The sequence below is a fragment of the Diaphorina citri genome, unplaced genomic scaffold, assembly GCF_000475195.1.
Source record: "Diaphorina citri unplaced genomic scaffold, Diaci psyllid genome assembly version 1.1 scaffold1126, whole genome shotgun sequence".
Taxonomy (NCBI): Eukaryota; Metazoa; Arthropoda; class Insecta; order Hemiptera; family Psyllidae; genus Diaphorina; species Diaphorina citri.
The window spans coordinates 2,840-22,139 of NW_007378555.1; the positions used below are offsets into that span (position 1 = coordinate 2,840).

The 19,300-nt window shown below is 38.8% G+C and overlaps 2 protein-coding genes and 1 long non-coding RNA gene across 3 annotated transcripts; all 3 read left to right on the forward strand.

Annotated features, from left to right (window-relative positions):
* Positions 1-289: 289 nt before the first annotated feature.
* Positions 290-5,534, forward strand: LOC103514345 (metaxin-1; the record flags this gene model as incomplete). Its single annotated transcript, XM_008479217.3, has 4 exons — positions 290-455; positions 757-997; positions 4,836-4,937; positions 5,366-5,534. Coding segments are annotated over 4 exons (586 nt in total), but the record flags the coding sequence as incomplete, so codon positions are not given.
* A 1,210-nt stretch (positions 5,535-6,744) lies between these two features.
* Positions 6,745-7,419, forward strand: LOC108253016. Its single transcript, XR_001809644.1, has 2 exons — positions 6,745-6,917; positions 7,347-7,419. It is a non-coding gene; the product is annotated as an uncharacterized LOC108253016 (long non-coding RNA).
* A 4,575-nt stretch (positions 7,420-11,994) lies between these two features.
* Positions 11,995-19,300, forward strand: LOC103514346 (tyrosine-protein kinase CSK). Its single transcript, XM_026827345.1, has 9 exons — positions 11,995-12,105; positions 12,875-13,017; positions 15,939-16,158; positions 16,403-16,551; positions 16,629-16,642; positions 17,324-17,363; positions 17,412-17,700; positions 18,400-18,486; positions 19,053-19,300. Exons 1-9 carry the CDS (start codon positions 11,995-11,997, stop codon positions 19,230-19,232), a joined length of 1,233 nt encoding a protein of 410 aa, XP_026683146.1. The 3' UTR covers positions 19,233-19,300.

The window sequence follows — 19,300 nt, forward strand, 5'->3', positions numbered from 1 at the left end:
AACGAACTTTTTTTAATGGCTCTAAAAGGGGAACTGTAACAGTGGAAGCCTTGTCATCTCAAAATCAAAGAGAGAAGGAGGAAGACAGAATTAGAAATAGTCAGCCATTCCAAAAACCAAACTTATCTGCTTCGGATAAAGTTAGTCCAGGCTTCAATGAAACCCGTGACTCAGCAGGTACAAGGCAGGTACACAACCCTCCGAACTAGCTAAGCTGGCTTTTGATTTTTATAATAATTATTTCCATTTTATCTTGAATGTTTCGTAATTATTCTGTTTTGCTCTTCAGATGGGTGGATGATATAAACCGGATGGAAATAACTCGGCCCTGGTATTGGAAACAAATCCCGTTTCCCTTTCACTTCTACTATCCCGGTAAATTCGAGAGGAAAGCACAGGCTCTCATATCTGTCATTCATCCAGAGGTTGAAGACTTGAAACTCAAAGAATCTTATGTGAGTTTTTAATTTACAGCTCTCCCATACCCTGTGTAGGTTATTTTTTAAAGAGGTTTAATAGAGGAAACTGTAACTGCCAAGGATTTATCGTCCCGAAATCGAGGAGAGAAAGAAGACGGGATAGAAGAAGAAAGCCAGCCGTTCCGAGAACGAACATTTTCCGTTCAGAATGAAATCCGCCTCGGGCGGGAATTGGACCCGCGGCCTAGCGCTTACAAGGCAGACGCGCTACCAACCAAGCTAACTAGGCTGGCGAAGTTTCTTCTAAAACGTGTTCATGGCCTGGTTTATTTTCCAGATTCTGGCCGAGGCTGAGGCATGCATTTCCCATCTGGCCACAAGGCTGGACCGTACTCCAGGGCCTTACTTCTTCGGCCCCTCCCCGTCCTCTCTGGATGCCCTGGTGTTTGCCTACCTGGGCCCCCTCCTGAAGGCTCCCTTGAAGAATAACGCGTTTCAGAATCACGTGCGTGCGCAGCCCAACCTGGCCCGGTTTGTGCTGTGCATATGTCAGAACCACTTTAAGAAGACTTATCAAGGTAAATCAAAAGCTCTCCTACCTGTTCTTTATGTTCCCTTAACTCTCCCACGTGCGTGCGCAGCCCAACCTGGCCCGGTTTGTGCTGTGCATATGTCAGAACCACTTTAAGAAGACTTATCAAGGTAAATCAAAAATTCTCCTACCTGTTCTTTATGTTCCCTTAACTCTCTCACGTGCGTGCGCAGCCCAACCTGGCCCGGTTTGTGCTGTGCATATGTCAGAACCACTTTAAGAAGACTTATCAAGGTAAATCAAAAACTCTCCTACCTGTTCTTTATGTTCCCTTAACTCTCTCATGAACCAAGCACAGCTAAATTCCTGTCCAGTCTTGGTAGCCAGCAGTTCCATTGTAGAAAAATATTGGGACGCGCGTAGGAAAATGGCTTAATGGTCAATGTCCCGACATTTGTAAACAACAACACCAAGATAAATGAATCAGGGTGGTGTGTTTAACTCTCCCATGAACCAAGCACACCTAAATTCCTGTCCAGCCTTGGTAGCCAGCAGTTCCATTGTAGAAAAATATTGGGACGCGCGTAGGAAAAGGGCCTAATGGTCAATGTCCCGACATTTGTAAACAACAACACCAAGACAAATGAACTAGGGTGGAGTGTGTATATTTTAGGGTCCACTTAGTCTGAGGACAGCTAAGGAACTTTTTAAAATCTCAGTGAAAAGTGAGGCAGTAAACCCCAGTTTGACCGTACAGAAAAAAAGTGCCCATAGACCCATTTGATTAGAAAAAGGTGTCCATTTGATAAACCATTAAGAAATTAGGGCAAATCACAGAATTTCTTGTTTCTTTTTGAAGTTTCATAGAGGAAACTGTAACTGCTAAGGTCTTCTCGTCTCGATCTGTTCAGGATAAAATCCGCCCGGGGCGGGAATATAACCCGCGACCTAGCGCTTACAAGGCAGACGCACCACCAACCAACCTAACTAGGCTGACGAAGGCATATTCTATTATTTGATCACACTGATTAGTGATTACATATAATTATATGAGTAGGTATTAGGAAAGTGTTTGGGAATAAGGGAGCATTAAAACACTACAAAACGGAACAGCCTAAGTACTGTAACCCATATACCTGGCCCCAGTAATTAACGTTCCCTCTACACACATCTGCAGTGCCAGATATAAGCCTCCTACAAAACGTTTAATACTGAAAGCCAGACTGTAGCGGCAAGCACCGTAACCGTAGCACTGTAAAGCAAGTCTCTCTTCTTTTTCCTACCCTGCGGTTAACTTACCCATTTTAGTGCCCATTTCAACTTTGTCGAATCGTTCCCAAGACCTATTGCTCACAAGGCAGACGCGCTACCTTCCATCGCTTACAAGGCAGACGCGCTACCTTCCAAGCTAATCAGGCTAGCTAGGAATTCTTTGTTTTAGCATATCTCTCGAACAGTTTGTCTGATTTTGATAAACTTGTTCAACACCTGAAGGATTTTTCCTCAACACAAAGGCCGTAAATCGACCAGATATTTGCCATTTTACCCCGAAATAACTGATGAGTTCTTGGAAAATAGGAAAATCCTAAAAAAACTAAAATCTTGAAAAAAGAAAATCTGATTTTTCAAATTTTGTGATTACACGTATCCCTGCTGAAGCATTTAGGTGCTGGGTCAACACGAGAGCACCAGAAAGTAACCCGTTGAAATATTTACAATCGAAAAACGATTACAAATTTTTGTCAATGGTGGGCATCGAACCCGGCACTTTCTGCAAGCAAGCGCTTTACCACTGGGCTAACCGTGTTGTTTAGTATATGTATAAGTATAAGTAGTGCTTTATTTAAAGCCAGCCGTTCCGAGAACGAACATCAGGATAAAATCCGCCCCGGGCGGGAATCGAACCCACGGCCTAGCGCTTACAAGGCAGACGCGCTACTAACTAAGCTAACTAGGCTGGCTATTATGTTGTTTATTCTGTTATTTTTTACTATTTTTTGTATTGTTCATCATTATATATTATACATAGGTATTCATTATTCTTGTTTTCAGAACCAAGCACACTGTCATTCAAACTCGGGACCCCCTGGACAAGTGGAAACTCTCCCTCGATAACTATATGCCAAATTTCAGGTTCCCATCTTTAGCCATTCAAAAAATATTCAAGGGTCCCCGGACTTTTGAAACACTCTGTATAAGAAATAAAGGTTGTAGAGAAATAATTGAGGTACCTAGTTGTTTCAGCACTTTTAGCAAATATCCCCTCTTGTAAAAAGACACTGACGGGACGGTACTAACTTTGTATGTCTTTAAGGAATTCGAATCTTGTCCATTGAATTACAAGGCCAACGACCCACCTCTAAATTACTGGACACTATACACGTGTGAATCTACCAACTCCCTGGGGAAGACTACGGCTAACGTACGCGTGTATGGTGAGTGTTAGAATAGCAATAGAATAATACCCTGTTTATACTGCCAAACAGGGCGGGACATTTTTTATGAATGCCTGTAACTAAATTTGTATATGCAATGTGCAACACATCCTTTTCAAGAAGAAATAAATTTTGCAACGAACTCTGTACCTAGTTACCTACCTATCTTGTCTTCAATAGGTACCTACCTAGGTATTGTCTTCCATTTTATTCCTCTATTCCAGTAGTGTTTTACCTCCTTGATGAAAAATACCGCCGTGCCGCGAAAATTCAAATTTCAACTGATAATCAATATCCAAAATTTTCCAATTTTCCCCAGAAAAGGGGCTTTTCTTTGCAGTTTTTTATCTTTTGCTTTTCTGATAGTACTTTTTGGGCATTTATTAAGTTAGGTACTCCTTGTTATCTACAACCAATTACCAGTATTTTCTTCTTTACACTCTCCTTATTATTTAACAGCCATTCTTAACCTATGGTCCGTGGACCACTAGTGGTCCGCGAGAAGGTTTCAGGTGGTCCGCGAGAGGTGAGTAAGGAGTTGGTCTGACATACTCCGTATTAGATGGCCACTGAACGAACCTTTTTTTTCTCTTAGCAAATTATTTAAAATTTTGTTTTTTTGTTTGTTTCTTAATTTTATACAATAAGAAAATTGTTTTTCTCAACAAACAAAAAATAATAATAATAATTGAGATTTGGAGTCCTGATTGGCAACTGCCATCCATTGATATTGACTGCCTCTATGTTTTAGTAAGTATCACAATCACTTAAAACATCCCTTGTTTGTGTAGTTGCAAGATTTGCCTGCCAATCTAAATGGCATGGGTTCAATCCCTGGTAATGTATGGAATTTGTCCTCATAAATAGGAGTAGTCTACTGCTGGTAAAGTGTCTGCCAGCAGTATTCATCATCTGAGCCTGTGAGCAAATCACCAAAATTCTCCTACTGATAATAGCAGAATGAGAATCTGAGCTGATTGATTACTTTCATGACTTGAACCACCAACCTCCAGATCCAAAGTCCAACACATTAACCACTACACCACTGAAGTTGGTCCAGAACACCAAGTAAAAATCAAGTAGCTAGACACTTACCTGGTGTCGATTTGTTATTCAAAGTATCCATTTTCCCTTTATACGTAACTCCATACTGGCTGCTATATTTGCTACGTGTGCTATGACAGGATATGCTGTGTCTATAGGACTCATCAGTGTATCACTACGAAATAAGTGAATAGAACACTTCCTTTCTTGGTTGTTTTCTATTGACATGTGGCTTAATAAAATAACAAGTTGCGTGAATAGGCCTACTACCTTCCTGGTTTTCAGCTATATCGACTAAACGGTTAAAGATATTGTAAATGTTACAACAGAACACCCAAATAAGCACCATTCAATAGGATAAGGAAAGTCGTGTGATGTTCACACCAGATTTTTTTTTACTTGCAGAGTTTGAGCAGAAGAGAAAGAAACAAGAGAAGGAGCAGGCAGAGAAGCAGAAGTCTCAAGATCTGGACTTCCCGCATTCTCTACGTAACTCCATACTGGCTGGTATATTTGCTACGTGTGCTATGACAGGATATGCTGTGTCTATAGGACTCATCAGTGTATCACTACGGAATAAGTGAATAGATCCCTTCCTTTCTTGGTTACGTACTTTCTATTGACATGTGGCTTAATAAAATAACAAGTTGCGTGAATAGGCCTACCTTCCCGGGTAATAGATCAGTTGCGCTTACTTGTGTGATATTGCAAAGTCATAGAGCAGGAAAAATGAGGACCAACGGAATTTTTCTTTTTCTCCTACGACTTCTAGATCCCGAGATAAATCGATTTAAAAAATACCGGTAAATCGTGAAGTTTGACGTCACGGCATACGCTCCCGTAGGTGATGACGTCATAAATTATGACTCCCGCTTCGTTTGTTTGTGCGCAAGCCTTTCTGCGCATTTTGACGTGAAATCTGGCGTCACAAGCTGCTATATTTGCTACGTGTGCTATGACAGGATATGCTGTGTCTATAGGACTCATCAGTGTATCACTACGGAATAAGTGAATAGATCACTTCCTTTCTTGGTTACGTACTTTCTATTGACATGTGGCTTAATAAAATAACAAGTTGCGTGAATAGGCCTACTTCCTTCCCGGGTAATTTTCTATTAACATGTGACTTGATAAGAAATTTACTGGTGTACCTCATATTTGGATTTTTCACAACTTTTTACGTAGGAATCGACCTTTTATTAATAATATTTTCCCAATTGCAACTCCTCCATTTTCTATTAACATGTGACTTGATAAGAAATTTACTGGTGTAGTAGTGGTCAAGACGCTTGCTTGGTAATCAGGAGAATGTGGGTTCCATACCTCGTCCTTTTGACATTTGATTTGATAGATCTATTGGTAGTGTAGTGGTCAAACGCTCTTTTGTAGTAGTGGTCAAGACGCTTGCTTGGTAATCAGGAGAATGTGGGTTCCATACCTCGTCCTTTTGACATTTGATTTGATAGATCTATGGGTAGTGTAGTGGTCAAACGCTCTTTTAGTAATCAGGAGTGCGTAGCTTCAATCCCAGCTAAGTTATGGAATTTTATCGTCAAGATTATTTGAGAATTTGACATGGTAATAGAGCTCAGTAGAGCTGAAAGGTTAGGTGGTAGAGAACAACCTCAGCAGTAACCTCTTCTAGTGGTTACCTTCCATTTCTATTGTTAGCCAGCCAAATTAACATGGCTAGAGCTAGAGACCATCACCCCGGTGTATAGCAGATACAAAAAGACATCTTTTCTTCTTCTGCTATCGCCATTTGGCGAAAGCTAAAGCCGCTACAACAACAACAACCAGTTATGGAATTTTATCGTCAAGATTATTTGAGAATTTGACATGGTAATAGAGCTCAGTAGAGGTTAGGTGGTAGAGAACAACCTCAGTAACCTCTTCTAGTGGTTACCTTCCACTTCTATTGTTACTAAGGCTGGGATGTCCATAATCGCGTATAATATATTTGACTGTTCATTGAAAGTATTGTGACTGGAGCATGACCTGAATGTGAAGTAACGTGTAAGTGGGACCTGGGCCCAAGTATCATACTGGAACTTGACCCACTGCAATAAGACAATGTGAAAAATAAAGCGACCTGATTGACAACTGTAATGAGGTAATGAGTCATACACTCTTACTGTCATAATCATATTTATGTTTAGTATAATATTATAACACAGAGGTCTGTACTACTGCTATTGCTTGAGCTATGTTATCAGGTTACTACATCCTGGACGTCAGGTAGGCATTTCATTTGAATGACTCTTCTAATGCAGGCTTGGATGACAATTAAACTAAGGAAGAATAAAACAGTGTGCCAAGCTGCTACAAACACCTTGTATTTTTTCCATTTCAAAAATTCAACTAGTGTGACAAGTGACAATAATAAGTTAAATGAAGCAATTCCCATTGACTCACTGAAGGTATTTGGAAAATTGATCCAACCAAGAAATCACATATTGCTGACCTTGTCAGACCCACTCAGGCTAGGTAAGTATTGCTTGAGCTATGTTATCAGGTTACTACATCCTGGACGTCAGGTAGGCATTTCTAATGACTCTCCTAATGCAGGCTCGGATGACAGTCGAACCAAGACAACAGGGGTTAGGGGAGATACCTGCCATGCCTTGGTGGCGTAGTGGTCAAGACGCTGGTCTTGTAAAGAGGAGGGTGTGGGTTTGATCCTCGTCAAGGGATGGTATTTCATCCTCATTTATTTGAGAATTTGACCACATCATAATTCAGCTCTAAGGGTGTGTCCACACATAGTCAACCTCGTCGTTCGACAATCGATCAATGTCGACTGAAACCGCACTTAAATGAAGCAATTTCCAATGACTCACTGAAGGTACATATTTGGACGAGTGACCCAACCAAGAAATCACATATTGCTGACCTTGTCAGACCCACTCAGGCTAGGTAAGGTGGTTTTCTTGTCATTGAGAAAAACCTTGACAATTAGGTACCTTGAAAATAGAAAGTAAAAAAAAAACGCTGGTCTTGTAAAGAGGAGGGTGTGGGTTTGATCCTCGTCAAGGGATGGTATTTCATCCTCATTTATTTGAGAATTTGACCACATCGTAATTCAGCTCTAAGGGTGTGTCCACACATAGTCAACCTCGTCGTTCGAAAATCGATCGATGTCGACTGAAATCGCATTCGCATACTGCCTCGATAACATAGATTCACCTCTTCATCTCGTCGATCGACGATCTGCCTTGTGAGCGCTAAGTTGCGGGTTCGATTCCCACCCGGGGTGAACTTTATCCTAAGTAGATACATAGGTAAGATTCTTTCTCGTAACGGCTGGCTTTCTCGTATCATGTTTTTCTTTTCGATTTCGGGAATCCGGGACGATAAAGATTTTCGTTACCTACAGTTACCTCTGTCAAACTTATTGAAAGAAGAAAGAAATCCTTAAATCCCAGCCGAGTTTTAAAATTTCATCCTGAGTATAATTTGAGCATTTGACCACAATAATAGTTGTATGTAGTAGGTAATTGCTTACTGCTAGAGTAAGGGGGCTTTTCAGTCCTATATTCCTTAAATCCCAGTCGAGTTTTAAAATTTCATCCTGAGTATAATTTGAGCATTTGACCACAATAATAGTAGTATGTAGTAGGTAATTGCTTACTGCTAGAGTAAGTAAGTCGGGAATCCGGGACGATAAAGATTTTCGTTACCTACAGTTACCTCTGTCAAACTTATTGAAAGAAGAAAGAAATCCTTAAATCCCAGTCGAGTTTTAAAATTTCATCCTGAGTATAATTTGAGCATTTGACCACAATAATAGTAGTATGTAGTAGGTAATTACTTACTGCTAGAGTAAGAACTTTATCCTAAGTAGATACATAGGTAAGATTCTTTCTCGTAACGGCTGGCTTTCTCGTATCATGTTTTTCTTTTCGATTTCGGGAATCCGGGACGATAAAGATTTTCGTTACCTACAGTTACCTCTGTCAAACTTATTGAAAGAAGAAAGAAATCCTTAAATCCCAGTCGAGTTTTAAAATTTCATCCTGAGTATAATTTGAGCATTTGACCACAATAATAGTAGTATGTAGTAGGTAATTACTTACTGCTAGAGTAAGGGGCTTTTCAGTCCTATTCGGGCAGGATATTCTATTCTGTTCTAGTACAGGGTGGTCCAGAGTTACCTCACGGTTTTCAAAATGATGCTACACGTTCAATTTTCAAGATAAAAGAGTGATATTTATTTAAATGAAAGATAACAAAATGAGGTTTACTTTTTTGGGTATTTTGTTTGTGATGGTGATCAGGTGTGGAAAACAACCCTAGCCGAAAAATCTCCCTAATTTTGAATACATTCAATCCGTGTGCAAAATTGGACATACTGTCTCCAGCATTTTTTGGGCTATAGCACGAATTTCTCGATAAAAAGCTCCCGTTAACTCATCCAGAGTCCTTGTCTAATAAATATACACCTTGTTTTTAACATATTTCCATAAAAAAAGAGTCTCCAGCATTTTTTGGGCTATAGCACGAATTTCTCGATAAAAAGCTCCCGTTAACTCATCCAGAGTCCTTGTCTAATAAATATACCTACACCTTGTTTTTAACATATTTCCATAAAAAAAGTACGCACGAGCTAAGATCGGATGAATTGGACATACTGTCTCCAGCATTTTTTGGGCTATAGCACGAATTTCTCGATAAAAAGCTCCCGTTAACTCATCCAGAGTCCTTGTCTACTAAATGTACACCTTGTTTTTAACATATTTCCATTAAAAAAAAAGACGCACGAGCTAAGATCGGATGAGGAGGGTGGAAAATCAAAATGGGTGCGAAACTTCATCTGAGCATTAGTCACAAATTCACTACTTTTAAGAAATGCCTCCACAGCGAAAGCTCAATGTTGCGGGGTCCACGACTACATTGTAACAAAAGCTTATTTTGTTCTGAACTCAAGTGATGTTCATTTCAACAAGCTACAACAAGTTATAACAAATTTATGGGCAAATCAAAACCGTCAGGTAACTCTGGACCACCCTGTATATTTAGCATCTTGTTCAGTTTGTTCCGGGCCTGAGGACATTCATCGGATGAGGAGGGTGGAAAATCAAAATGGGTGCGAAACTTCATCTGAGCATTAGTCACAAATTCACTACTTAAATGCCTTCACAGCGAAAGCTCAATGTTGCGGGGTCCACGACTACATTGTAACAAAAGCCTATTTTGTTCTGAACTCAGTGATGTTCATTTCAACAAGCTACGACAAGTTATAACAAATTTATGGGCAAATCAAACCCGTCAGGTAACTCTGGACCACCCTGTATATTTAGCATCTTGTTCAGTTTGTTCCGGGCCTGAGGACATTCTATGCATCAGGTAGGCACATTATAATATAATACGTCGTTTGTGTTGATTAGCCAAGTCTCGTGTCAATAAGTGAATTAGTCATTCAATAATTCAATATTCAATGTCTACTTGTATTGATGGAGTGAAGACGAATTAAATTGATTCCATTGGATTTCCATTTATATTTGTTTAATTTGTCATTTGATCTGAATTTATACCTCTGTAACTTTGTGAAGGTCCATAATTCCATATTGAATTGTTAATATGCTCGTACAAGTTTGAGAAAAGAACTTTTACTTACAACTTTCATTGTTTTTTTTTCTTGTTCTTTCATTAGATTTTCTACCCCTAACTCATAAATAACGGAAGATAAATTTTACATTAAAAAATATTATATTATTAAATACTTATTGTAAAAGAAAGTAAAAATAATTGTAGCAGTAAGAATAAGAATATAACTTTAAATTCTACTAGTGAGAAACTTTAAAATTGTAGTACCTAAGTAGTGAGAAAATAACTCTTGAAAAATTATAGTACTGCGTAATTAAATAACCTTTAAATACTTTTATAACAAAGAGGGATAAAAGAATAACAGTGATGGTGCAATTGAAAAGTTGTAAGCTGAGTAGGAAGTTGAAGAGATTTGTTGTAAAGTTGTGTGCACGTACTACACGTTGTGGATGTCAGGATAATGTTGGTTATGGATATTGGGTAGGTTCTAATGTTTTTTAACGTTAAAAAAAAAAACTAGGTTGCGGGGTTTAATTCCCGCCCGGGGCGGATTTTATTCTAAACATAGGGGTTTGATGGGAGGAACTATAACAATGGATGTCTTATCGTCCTGAAAGCGGAGAGAGAAAGAGGACTGGATAGGAGAAAGCCAGCCGTTTCGAGAAAGAACCTAAAGTTCGTTCCGTACGCGCATACGGGAATCGTTCTCAAGACCTATCGCTCATGCATCAGGTAGGCACATTATAATATAATACGTCGTTTGTGTTGATTAGCCAAGTCTCGTGTCAATAAGTGAATTAGTCATTCAATATTTCAATATTCAATGTCTACTTGTATTGATCGATTGAAGACGAATTAAATTGATTCCATTGGATTTCCATTTATATTTGTTTAATTTGTCATTTGATCTGAATTTATACCTCTGTAACTTTGTGAAGGTCCATAATTCCATATTGAATTGTTAATATGCTCGTACAAGTTTGAGAAAAGAACTTTTACTTACAACTTTCATTGTTTTTTTTTCTTGTTCTTTCATTAGATTTTCTACCCCTAACTCATAAATAACGGAAGATAAATTGTACATTAAAAAATATTATATTATTAAATAATTATTGTAAAAGAAAGTAAAAATAATTGTAGCAGTAAGAATAAGAATATAACTTTAAATTCTACTAGTAAGAAATTTTAAAATTGTAGTACCTAAGTAGTGAGAAAATAACTCTTGAAAAATTATAGTACTGCGTAATTAAATAACCTTCAAATACTTTTATAACAAAGAGGGATAAAAGAATAACAGTGATGGTGCAATTGAAAAGTTGTAAGCTGAGTAGAAAGTTGAAGAGATTTGTTGTAAAGTTGTGTGCTCGTACTACACGTTGTGGATGTCAGGATAATGTTGGTTATGGATATTGGGTAGGTTCTAATGTTGTTTAAACGAAAACAAAATTTCCCATTATTTTACTCAGTAGGTACCTGTCCACAGTCAGAAGTGGTTTCAGCAAGATCTAACAAATAAAAAAAAAGTTCAGCTCTTATGGGTTAAAAACCTTGCCTAAATAAGTGCACAATGTCTATTGAATATTTAACTTTTAGATTGAAGAAGTTAGGCAATTGTTCACAACATAGAAAAACAGTGAAGCTAGCTATACCTATGGCAAGTTTATAGGTATGTGTTCAGGGTGGAGTTCATCCATTAGTAACACACCAGAGTAAAAAAAAAATAATAATAATAAAAATCCCAGAGTAAAAAAAATAAATTAATAATAATAAAATGCTCTTGCAGTTTATCAAATATGTCTAACTTTTTTTTTTGTAGATTAGATAATGCCTCTGACATTAATGGTTGTGGGTAATTATTCAGAAGCCACAACAATGAAAAAGAAAGCTCCTTTTTGTGTAGAACACTTGTCACTGTTCATTTGTGACAGCTTCTGTTTGTAGTCATTTTCCATTGACATGACTTTTGAACAAGTACCATGCTAGTGAATGCCTCAAATCTACTTAAGGGTTGGTTACTATGTCTCTGCCACCTGACCTGATTGACAACTGTAATGGTCTGGCTGACAAGGAGGCGCATTTGACCATTGACGATGAGGAGTTCTTTGAAAACCTCGCACAACTTGTAGAGGTAAGACCTATCTATATGTATAATACTAGCTGAATTCCGTTGTCATAGGGGTTTGATGGGAGGAACTATAACAATGGATGTCTTAACGTCCTGAAAGCGAAGAGAGAAAGAGGACTGGATAGGAGAAAGCCAGCCGTTTCGAGAATGAACCTAAAGTTCGTCCCGTACGCGCATACGGGAATCGTTCCCAAGACCTATTGCTCACAAGGCAGACGCGCTACCTTCCATCGCTCACAAGGCAGACGCGCTACCTTCAATCGCTCACAAGTCAGACGCGCTACCTTCCATCGCTTACAAGGCAGACGCGCTACCTTCCATCGCTTACAAGACAGACGCGCTACCTTCCATCGCTCACAAGTCAGACGCGCTACCTTCCATCGCTTACAAGTCAGACGCGCTACCTTCCATCGCTCACAAGTCAGACGCGCTACCTTCCATCGCTTACAAGGCAGACGCGCTACCTTCCATCGCTTACAAGACAGACGCGCTACCTTCCATCGCTTACAAGGCAGACGCGCTACCTTCCATCACTTACAAGGCAGACGCGCTACCTGCCATCGCTTACAAGTTAGACGCGCTACCTTCCATCGCTTACAAGGCAGACGCGCTACCTTCCATCGCTCACAAGGCAGACGCGCTACCTTCCAAGCTAATCAGGCTAGCTAGGAATTCTTTGTTTTAGCATACTTCTCGAACTGTTTGTCTGATTTTGATAAACTTGTACAACACCTGAAGGATTTTTCCTTTTTCGATTCGATTGTGTTTGAAGGACATTTCTGGGTTCGATAGGTCCTTTTGGCTCCTCTTTTGTTCGCCGTCACCACCTTCCCCCCCGGCACTGAGAGCTGATAGTGGGACCACCCCTAGCGTACCGTGTCCCAAGAAAGCACAGGTTCAGCTGCATGCTATGCCGTGAGTATTAATCCTTTTTATTATTCTCTGGGAGGGTTTCAGCAGTCATTATATATAAGTTCTGTGGGTCAACTTGATAAGGAGAACCAAAAAGGCAGATAATATATTTTTTTTATATATATTTTGCAGAACTTTTTATTATTATTATTTCTTGGAAAGTTTTACCCAATTAAACTGTAGCAACATTATGTAAAAAAAAAAAAAAAGAAAAAGAAATAGGAGACAAGGTTAGTTAGCCCGGTATTAACGCGCTTGCTTGCCATGTGGAAGGTCCTGAGTTCGATGCCCACCATCAACAAAAATTAGCTCTCGTCTTTCGATTGCAAATATTTCAACGGTGTTCTTGTGTGGGTTACTTTCTGGTGTTTTTGTGTTGACCCAACATCTAAATGGGAAGTATGTAATGTGGAAGGTCCTGAGTTCGATGCCCACCATCAACAAAAATTAGCTCTCGTCTTTCGATTGCAAATATTTCAACGGTGGTGTTCTTGTGTGGGTTACTTTCTGGTGTTTTTGTGTTGAGCCAACATCTAAATGGGAAGTGGGAAGTATGTATCTATTGTGTCGAAATGTATTCTTTTGCTGCTCTTCAACAGATAGATCTACATTATCTGCTGTAAAGTATTAAGTTTTTTCTAGGTGTTGTGGTTCAGGAGATAGAGCGATCAGTGTGTGAAATGTGAATGAGTGAATGGATCTTGATTTTATAATATAAGATTATCACAATAAAGTAAATGCATATTTACAATTTACAAATATGTAGTTAAACCCATTACAGAGACAGTCCTGAATAATCGACACTTTTTGAGGAAACGGATACATTTTATCAGATTCTTATGGGGATAATAACGTCTGAATAGCGGACACTTTTTGAGGAACAGGGACATTTTTATTAGTTTCTTATGGGAGAACCTTTATAACGGACACTCCAAATAGTGGACACTTTTTTTTTCTCTCAAAGGGTTAAGAAAATGTGTATTTTTCCTTGTATCTAAATCTAAAGAAGAAGAAAGATTAAGAAGGGGGAAAATAACGATTTGGAAATTTTCATTATTTTTTCCAGTATTAGATTTGGTTCCTCTAATGTCGAATCTAATACATGAAAATTAAGAGAGCATACAAGGGATAACTGAAAATTCCATTATTCTAAACAATATTATAGATAGATAATAGTTATTAGATACTTATTTAATTACATACTAATTTCCTTTCACTGTCTATAATACAATTGTTGGTTGTGTTTTGATTTCAGCATTACGAGCAGGATGCGGATGGTTTGTGTACGCAACTAGTAAAACCTTTGCCGAAACAGGGGAAACAAGAGTTCTATGTGAATACCAAGGACTTTATAGACAACGGGTGGATGATACCAGTACAGGATTTAGAGGTAAGTACAGTATAGTGCGTACTGTACGCAACTAAACAAGAGTTCTATGTAAATACCAAGGACTTTATAGACAACGGGTGGATGATACCAGTACAGGATTTAGAGGTAAGTACAGTATAGTGCGTACTGTACGCAACTAAACAAGAGTTCTATGTAAATACCAAGGACTTTATAGACAACGGGTGGATGATACCAGTACAGGATTTAGAGGTAAGTACAGTATAGTGCGTACTGTACGCAACTAAACAAGAGTTCTATGTAAATACCAAGGACTTTATAGACAACGGGTGGATGATACCAGTACAGGATTTAGAGGTAAGTACAGTATAGTGCGTACTGTACGCAACTAAACAAGAGTTCTATGTAAATACCAAGGACTTTATAGACAACGGGTGGATGATACCAGTACAGGATTTAGAGGTAAGTACAGTATAGTGCGTACTGTACGCAACTAAACAAGAGTTCTATGTAAATACCAAGGACTTTATAGACAACGGGTGGATGATACCAGTACAGGATTTAGAGGTAAGTACAGTATAGTGCGTACTGTACGCAACTAAACAAGAGTTCTATGTAAATACCAAGGACTTTATAGACAACGGGTGGATGATACCAGTACAGGATTTAGAGGTAAGTACAGTATAGTGCGTACTGTACGCAACTAAACAAGAGTTCTATGTAAATACCAAGGACTTTATAGACAACGGGTGGATGATACCAGTACAGGATTTAGAGGTAAGTACAGTATAGTGCGTACTGTACGCAACTAAACAAGAGTTCTATGTAAATACCAAGGACTTTATAGACAACGGGTGGATGATACCAGTACAGGATTTAGAGGTAAGTACAGTATAGTGCGTACTGTACGCAACTAAACAAGAGTTCTATGTAAATACCAAGGACTTTATAGACAACGGGTGGATGATACCAGTACAGGATTTAGAGGTAAGTACAGTATAGTGCGTACTGTACGCAACTAAACAAGAGTTCTATGTAAATACCAAGGACTTTATAGACAACGGGTGGATGATACCAGTACAGGATTTAGAGGTAAGTACAGTATAGTGCGTACTGTACGCAACTAAACAAGAGTTCTATGTAAATACCAAGGACTTTATAGACAACGGGTGGATGATACCAGTACAGGAAACTGTAGCAAAATTTAAAAAAAAAAAAAAAAAAAAAAAAAATAGGAGACAAGGTTATTTAGCCCAGTATTAACGCGCTTGCTTGCCATGTGGAAGGTCCTGAGTTCGATGCCCACCATCAACAAAAATTAGCTCTAGTCTTTCGATTGCAAATATTTCAACGGTGGTGTTCTTGTGTGGGTTACTTTCTGGTGTTTTTGTGCTGACCCAACATCTAAATGGGAAGTAGGTATGTATTGTGTCGAAATGTATTCTTTTGCTGCTCTTCAACAGATAGATCTACATTATCTGCTGTAAGGTCACTGATACGTGAATATTCTGTTTCTCTAATACCTATAAATTGTTTTCTCTAATCCCTGTGTACCTATGTATCATGTTTCTCGCAGTTGGTTTCACGGGAAGATCTCGCGCGAGACGGCGGAATCATTGCTGGCGCCGAAAGAGGACGGTCTCTTCCTCGTGCGAGAATCTACCAACTTCCCTGGCGACTATACGCTGTGTGTGTGCTTCGAGAGCAAAGTGGAACACTATAGGGTTAAATACAAGGAGGCGCATTTGACCATTGACGATGAGGAGTTCTTTGAAAACCTCGCACAACTTGTAGAGGTAAGACCTATCTATATGTATAACACTAGCTGAATTCCGTTGCTTCGCTCTCCAATATTAGATTTGGTTCCTCTAATGTCGAATCTAATACATGAAAATTAAGAGCATACAAGGGATAACTGAAAATTCCATCATTCTAAACAATATTATAGATAGATAATAGTTATTAGATACTTATTTAATTACATATACTAATTTCCTTTCACTGTCTATAATACAATTGTTGGTTGTGTTTTGATTTCAGCATTACGAGCAGGATGCGGATGGTTTGTGTACGCAACTAGTAAAACCTTTGCCGAAACAGGGGAAACAAGAGTTCTATGTGAATACCAAGGACTTTATAGACAACGGGTGGATGATACCAGTACAGGATTTAGAGGTAAGTACAGTATAGTGCGTACTGTACGCAACTAAACAAGAGTTCTATGTAAATACCAAGGACTTTATAGACAACGGGTGGATGATACCAGTACAGGATTTAGAGGTAAGATAATAATAATAATAATAAAAGAATAATGGTTTATTTCTTGAAGGTAACTCAAATAATCTCTTTCTGATGTTCCCATATAAGTACACATTAGTACTTTTCAGGAACTAAAAGTAGGCAAAGTTTCCTATGAAATGCACTGATCAACATACATTTTGTGTATTGTGAATTAGTGGAACTTTTTATTCAGCACGGTTAGGTTTGATTTAGTTCTTTGGAAAGTAGCTTACCTACTGTTTTATTTCTCATCAGATGAGTGAGAAGAGACACAATACATCCCATTGAGGGTTAGGTCAACACGAGACAATCAGAAAGTACGAAAAGTATTTACAAAGAGACTCATATCTAACATCTATATTCACTCTTCTTCTTATTCCCCTTCCTCTTCTTCTTCTTCCTCCCCATATTCCTTTTCCTCTTTCTCCTCCTCCTCTTCTTCCCCTTCTTCTTCTTCCCCTTCTTCTTTTACGCTCGTATATTATTCTCCTACTCTGTCACATTTCAGTTGTTGCTCTCTGTATTCATTATGAATAATATACATTGAAAAAAGATTTAAGAAGAAAAGTTTTCGCAACCCATTCAGAATATTGCTGGTGTCGGGTTGTAATTTAAAGGGAACATTATTGAAGTGTGTTGACCATTAATATAAATATAAATTCTGTCCCCATATTTCCCCAGAGACACATGTTCAGGGATGGAATACTTGGAGTCGCGCAAGGTTGTACATCGTGACCTAGCCGCCCGTAATGTTCTCATATCCGAACAGAATGTGGCCAAAGTGGCAGACTTTGGTTTGGCCCGCGAGGAGACCTATAGTTTGGATTGTGAAATATCCGATTCTGTCCTCAAATTTCCCCAGAGACACATGTTCAGGGATGGAATACTTGGAGTCGCGCAAGGTTGTACATCGTGACCTGGCAGCCCGTAATGTTCTCATATCCGAACAGAATGTGGCCAAAGTGGCAGACTTTGGTTTGGCCCGCGAGGAGACCTATAGTTTGGATTGTGGCAAGTTGCCAATCAAATGGACCGCGCCTGAGGCACTGCGGTGCTGGGTAAGTACTGACCAAAGTGTGGGCCCTGGGCGGAGAGGATTTAGAGGCCGGGTATATACTCGTAAGTAGAAACAGTGCTTTACAGTCAGTTTAAAACCAGGTTTATGTCCATGGTTTATTAGAGCATATTTTCTCTACCTGTTTGTCCTCTATTAAACGGCATTGTCACATATGTCATGAAAATCGAAAAAAAAAAACCGATAGAGAGAGTGGCGAAAAATAAACCAACGTAATCGTAGGGCTAACACTTCGAATTGTTGTTTAAATCTAACATTGTCTATATTTTATATTATTATTTGTTCTTTTTTTTCATAGGATGACTAAGTATTTATACGATTGTAAACTATTCGTCAAAAATATACTGTAAATATTCATTCATTCATTCAATTGTTGAGGGATACAATTATTTACAATCAATTATTGAGGTATAGAAAAGTTTTTGATTATTTGATTGAGAACTTTTCTTTATATCTCGGGATGAAGTGAAACATTTTCTCATTCAACTTTTTCTTTGTTTCCAGACATTCTCTAACAAGTCGGATATGTGGAGTTTCGGTATTCTGTTGCAACTCCTCCCTTATTTACAATCAATTATTGAGGTATAGAATTTTTTTTGATTATTTGATTGAGAACTTTTCTTTACCTATATCTCAGGATGAAGTGAAACATTTTCTCATTCAACTTTTTCTTTGTTTCCAGACATTCTCTAACAAGTCGGATATGTGGAGTTTCGGTATTCTGCTGTGGGAGATATACTCGTTCGGTCGGGTGCCTTATCCTAGAATTGTAAGTTCACAAATTTAGGGTAATATTATTATTATTATTCTTGTTATTAACCAACCTCAGTGGTGTAGTTGTTAGCGTGGTGAACTTCGGATGTGGAGGTTGGTGGTTCGAGTCCAAGTCAAGTCATAAAATTTAGCGTAGTGCATTAAGCAGGGAACGACATCTGTGACAAGCATTTATGCTCAACACAATTGAAATTCGAGTAGCGACCAGTGGCGACATTACCAGTGTAAAAACATTATTGAAATGTGGAAATTGATTGCAAAGGAGGCACTTGGTAGTGTTGTGATATCCACAAAAGCTGTGTAAAAACCCTGCTTTCCCACAAAGAATTTGAGAGATAAGATAAGAGAAAGATAAGATACCCACTCATTCTTCTTTCATTCTAATGAATTTTAATAAAAACACTTTCTTCTCTCTCTCTCTCCCTGCAGCCTCTAGCAGATGTAGTAAAGCATGTAGAGAAGGGATACCAAATGGAGGCCCCTGAGGGTTGCCCACCAGAAGTGTACGAATTCTAATGAATATTAATAAAAGCACTTTCTTCTCTCTCTCTCCCCCTGCAGCCTCTAGCAGATGTAGTAAAGCATGTAGAGAAGGGATACCAAATGGAGGCCCCTGAGGGTTGCCCACCAGAAGTGTACGAGATGATGCGACAGGCGTGGTCACTGCAACCCGAACTCAGGCCCACCTTCCGGCAACTCAAAGCTAAACTACTCACCTTCATGCTGAACTCATTGCAATAGAGAACGATGTCCAAGGTAAAATACGTTCACATAGACCACGTTCTAGAACAGCGATTTCCAACCAGGGG

Excerpts from the sequence above, each read along its gene's own strand:
- LOC103514346 (XM_026827345.1), top strand. The coding sequence starts at position 11,995 with ATGTCTCTGCCACCTGACCTGATTGACAACTGTAATGGTCTGGCTGAC. Across the intron at positions 13,018-15,938 it reads GTTCAGCTGCATGCTATGCC|TTGGTTTCACGGGAAGATCT; the intron begins GTGAGTATTAAT and ends TGTTTCTCGCAG. Across the intron at positions 17,701-18,399 it reads CTGAGGCACTGCGGTGCTGG|ACATTCTCTAACAAGTCGGA; the intron begins GTAAGTACTGAC and ends CTTTGTTTCCAG.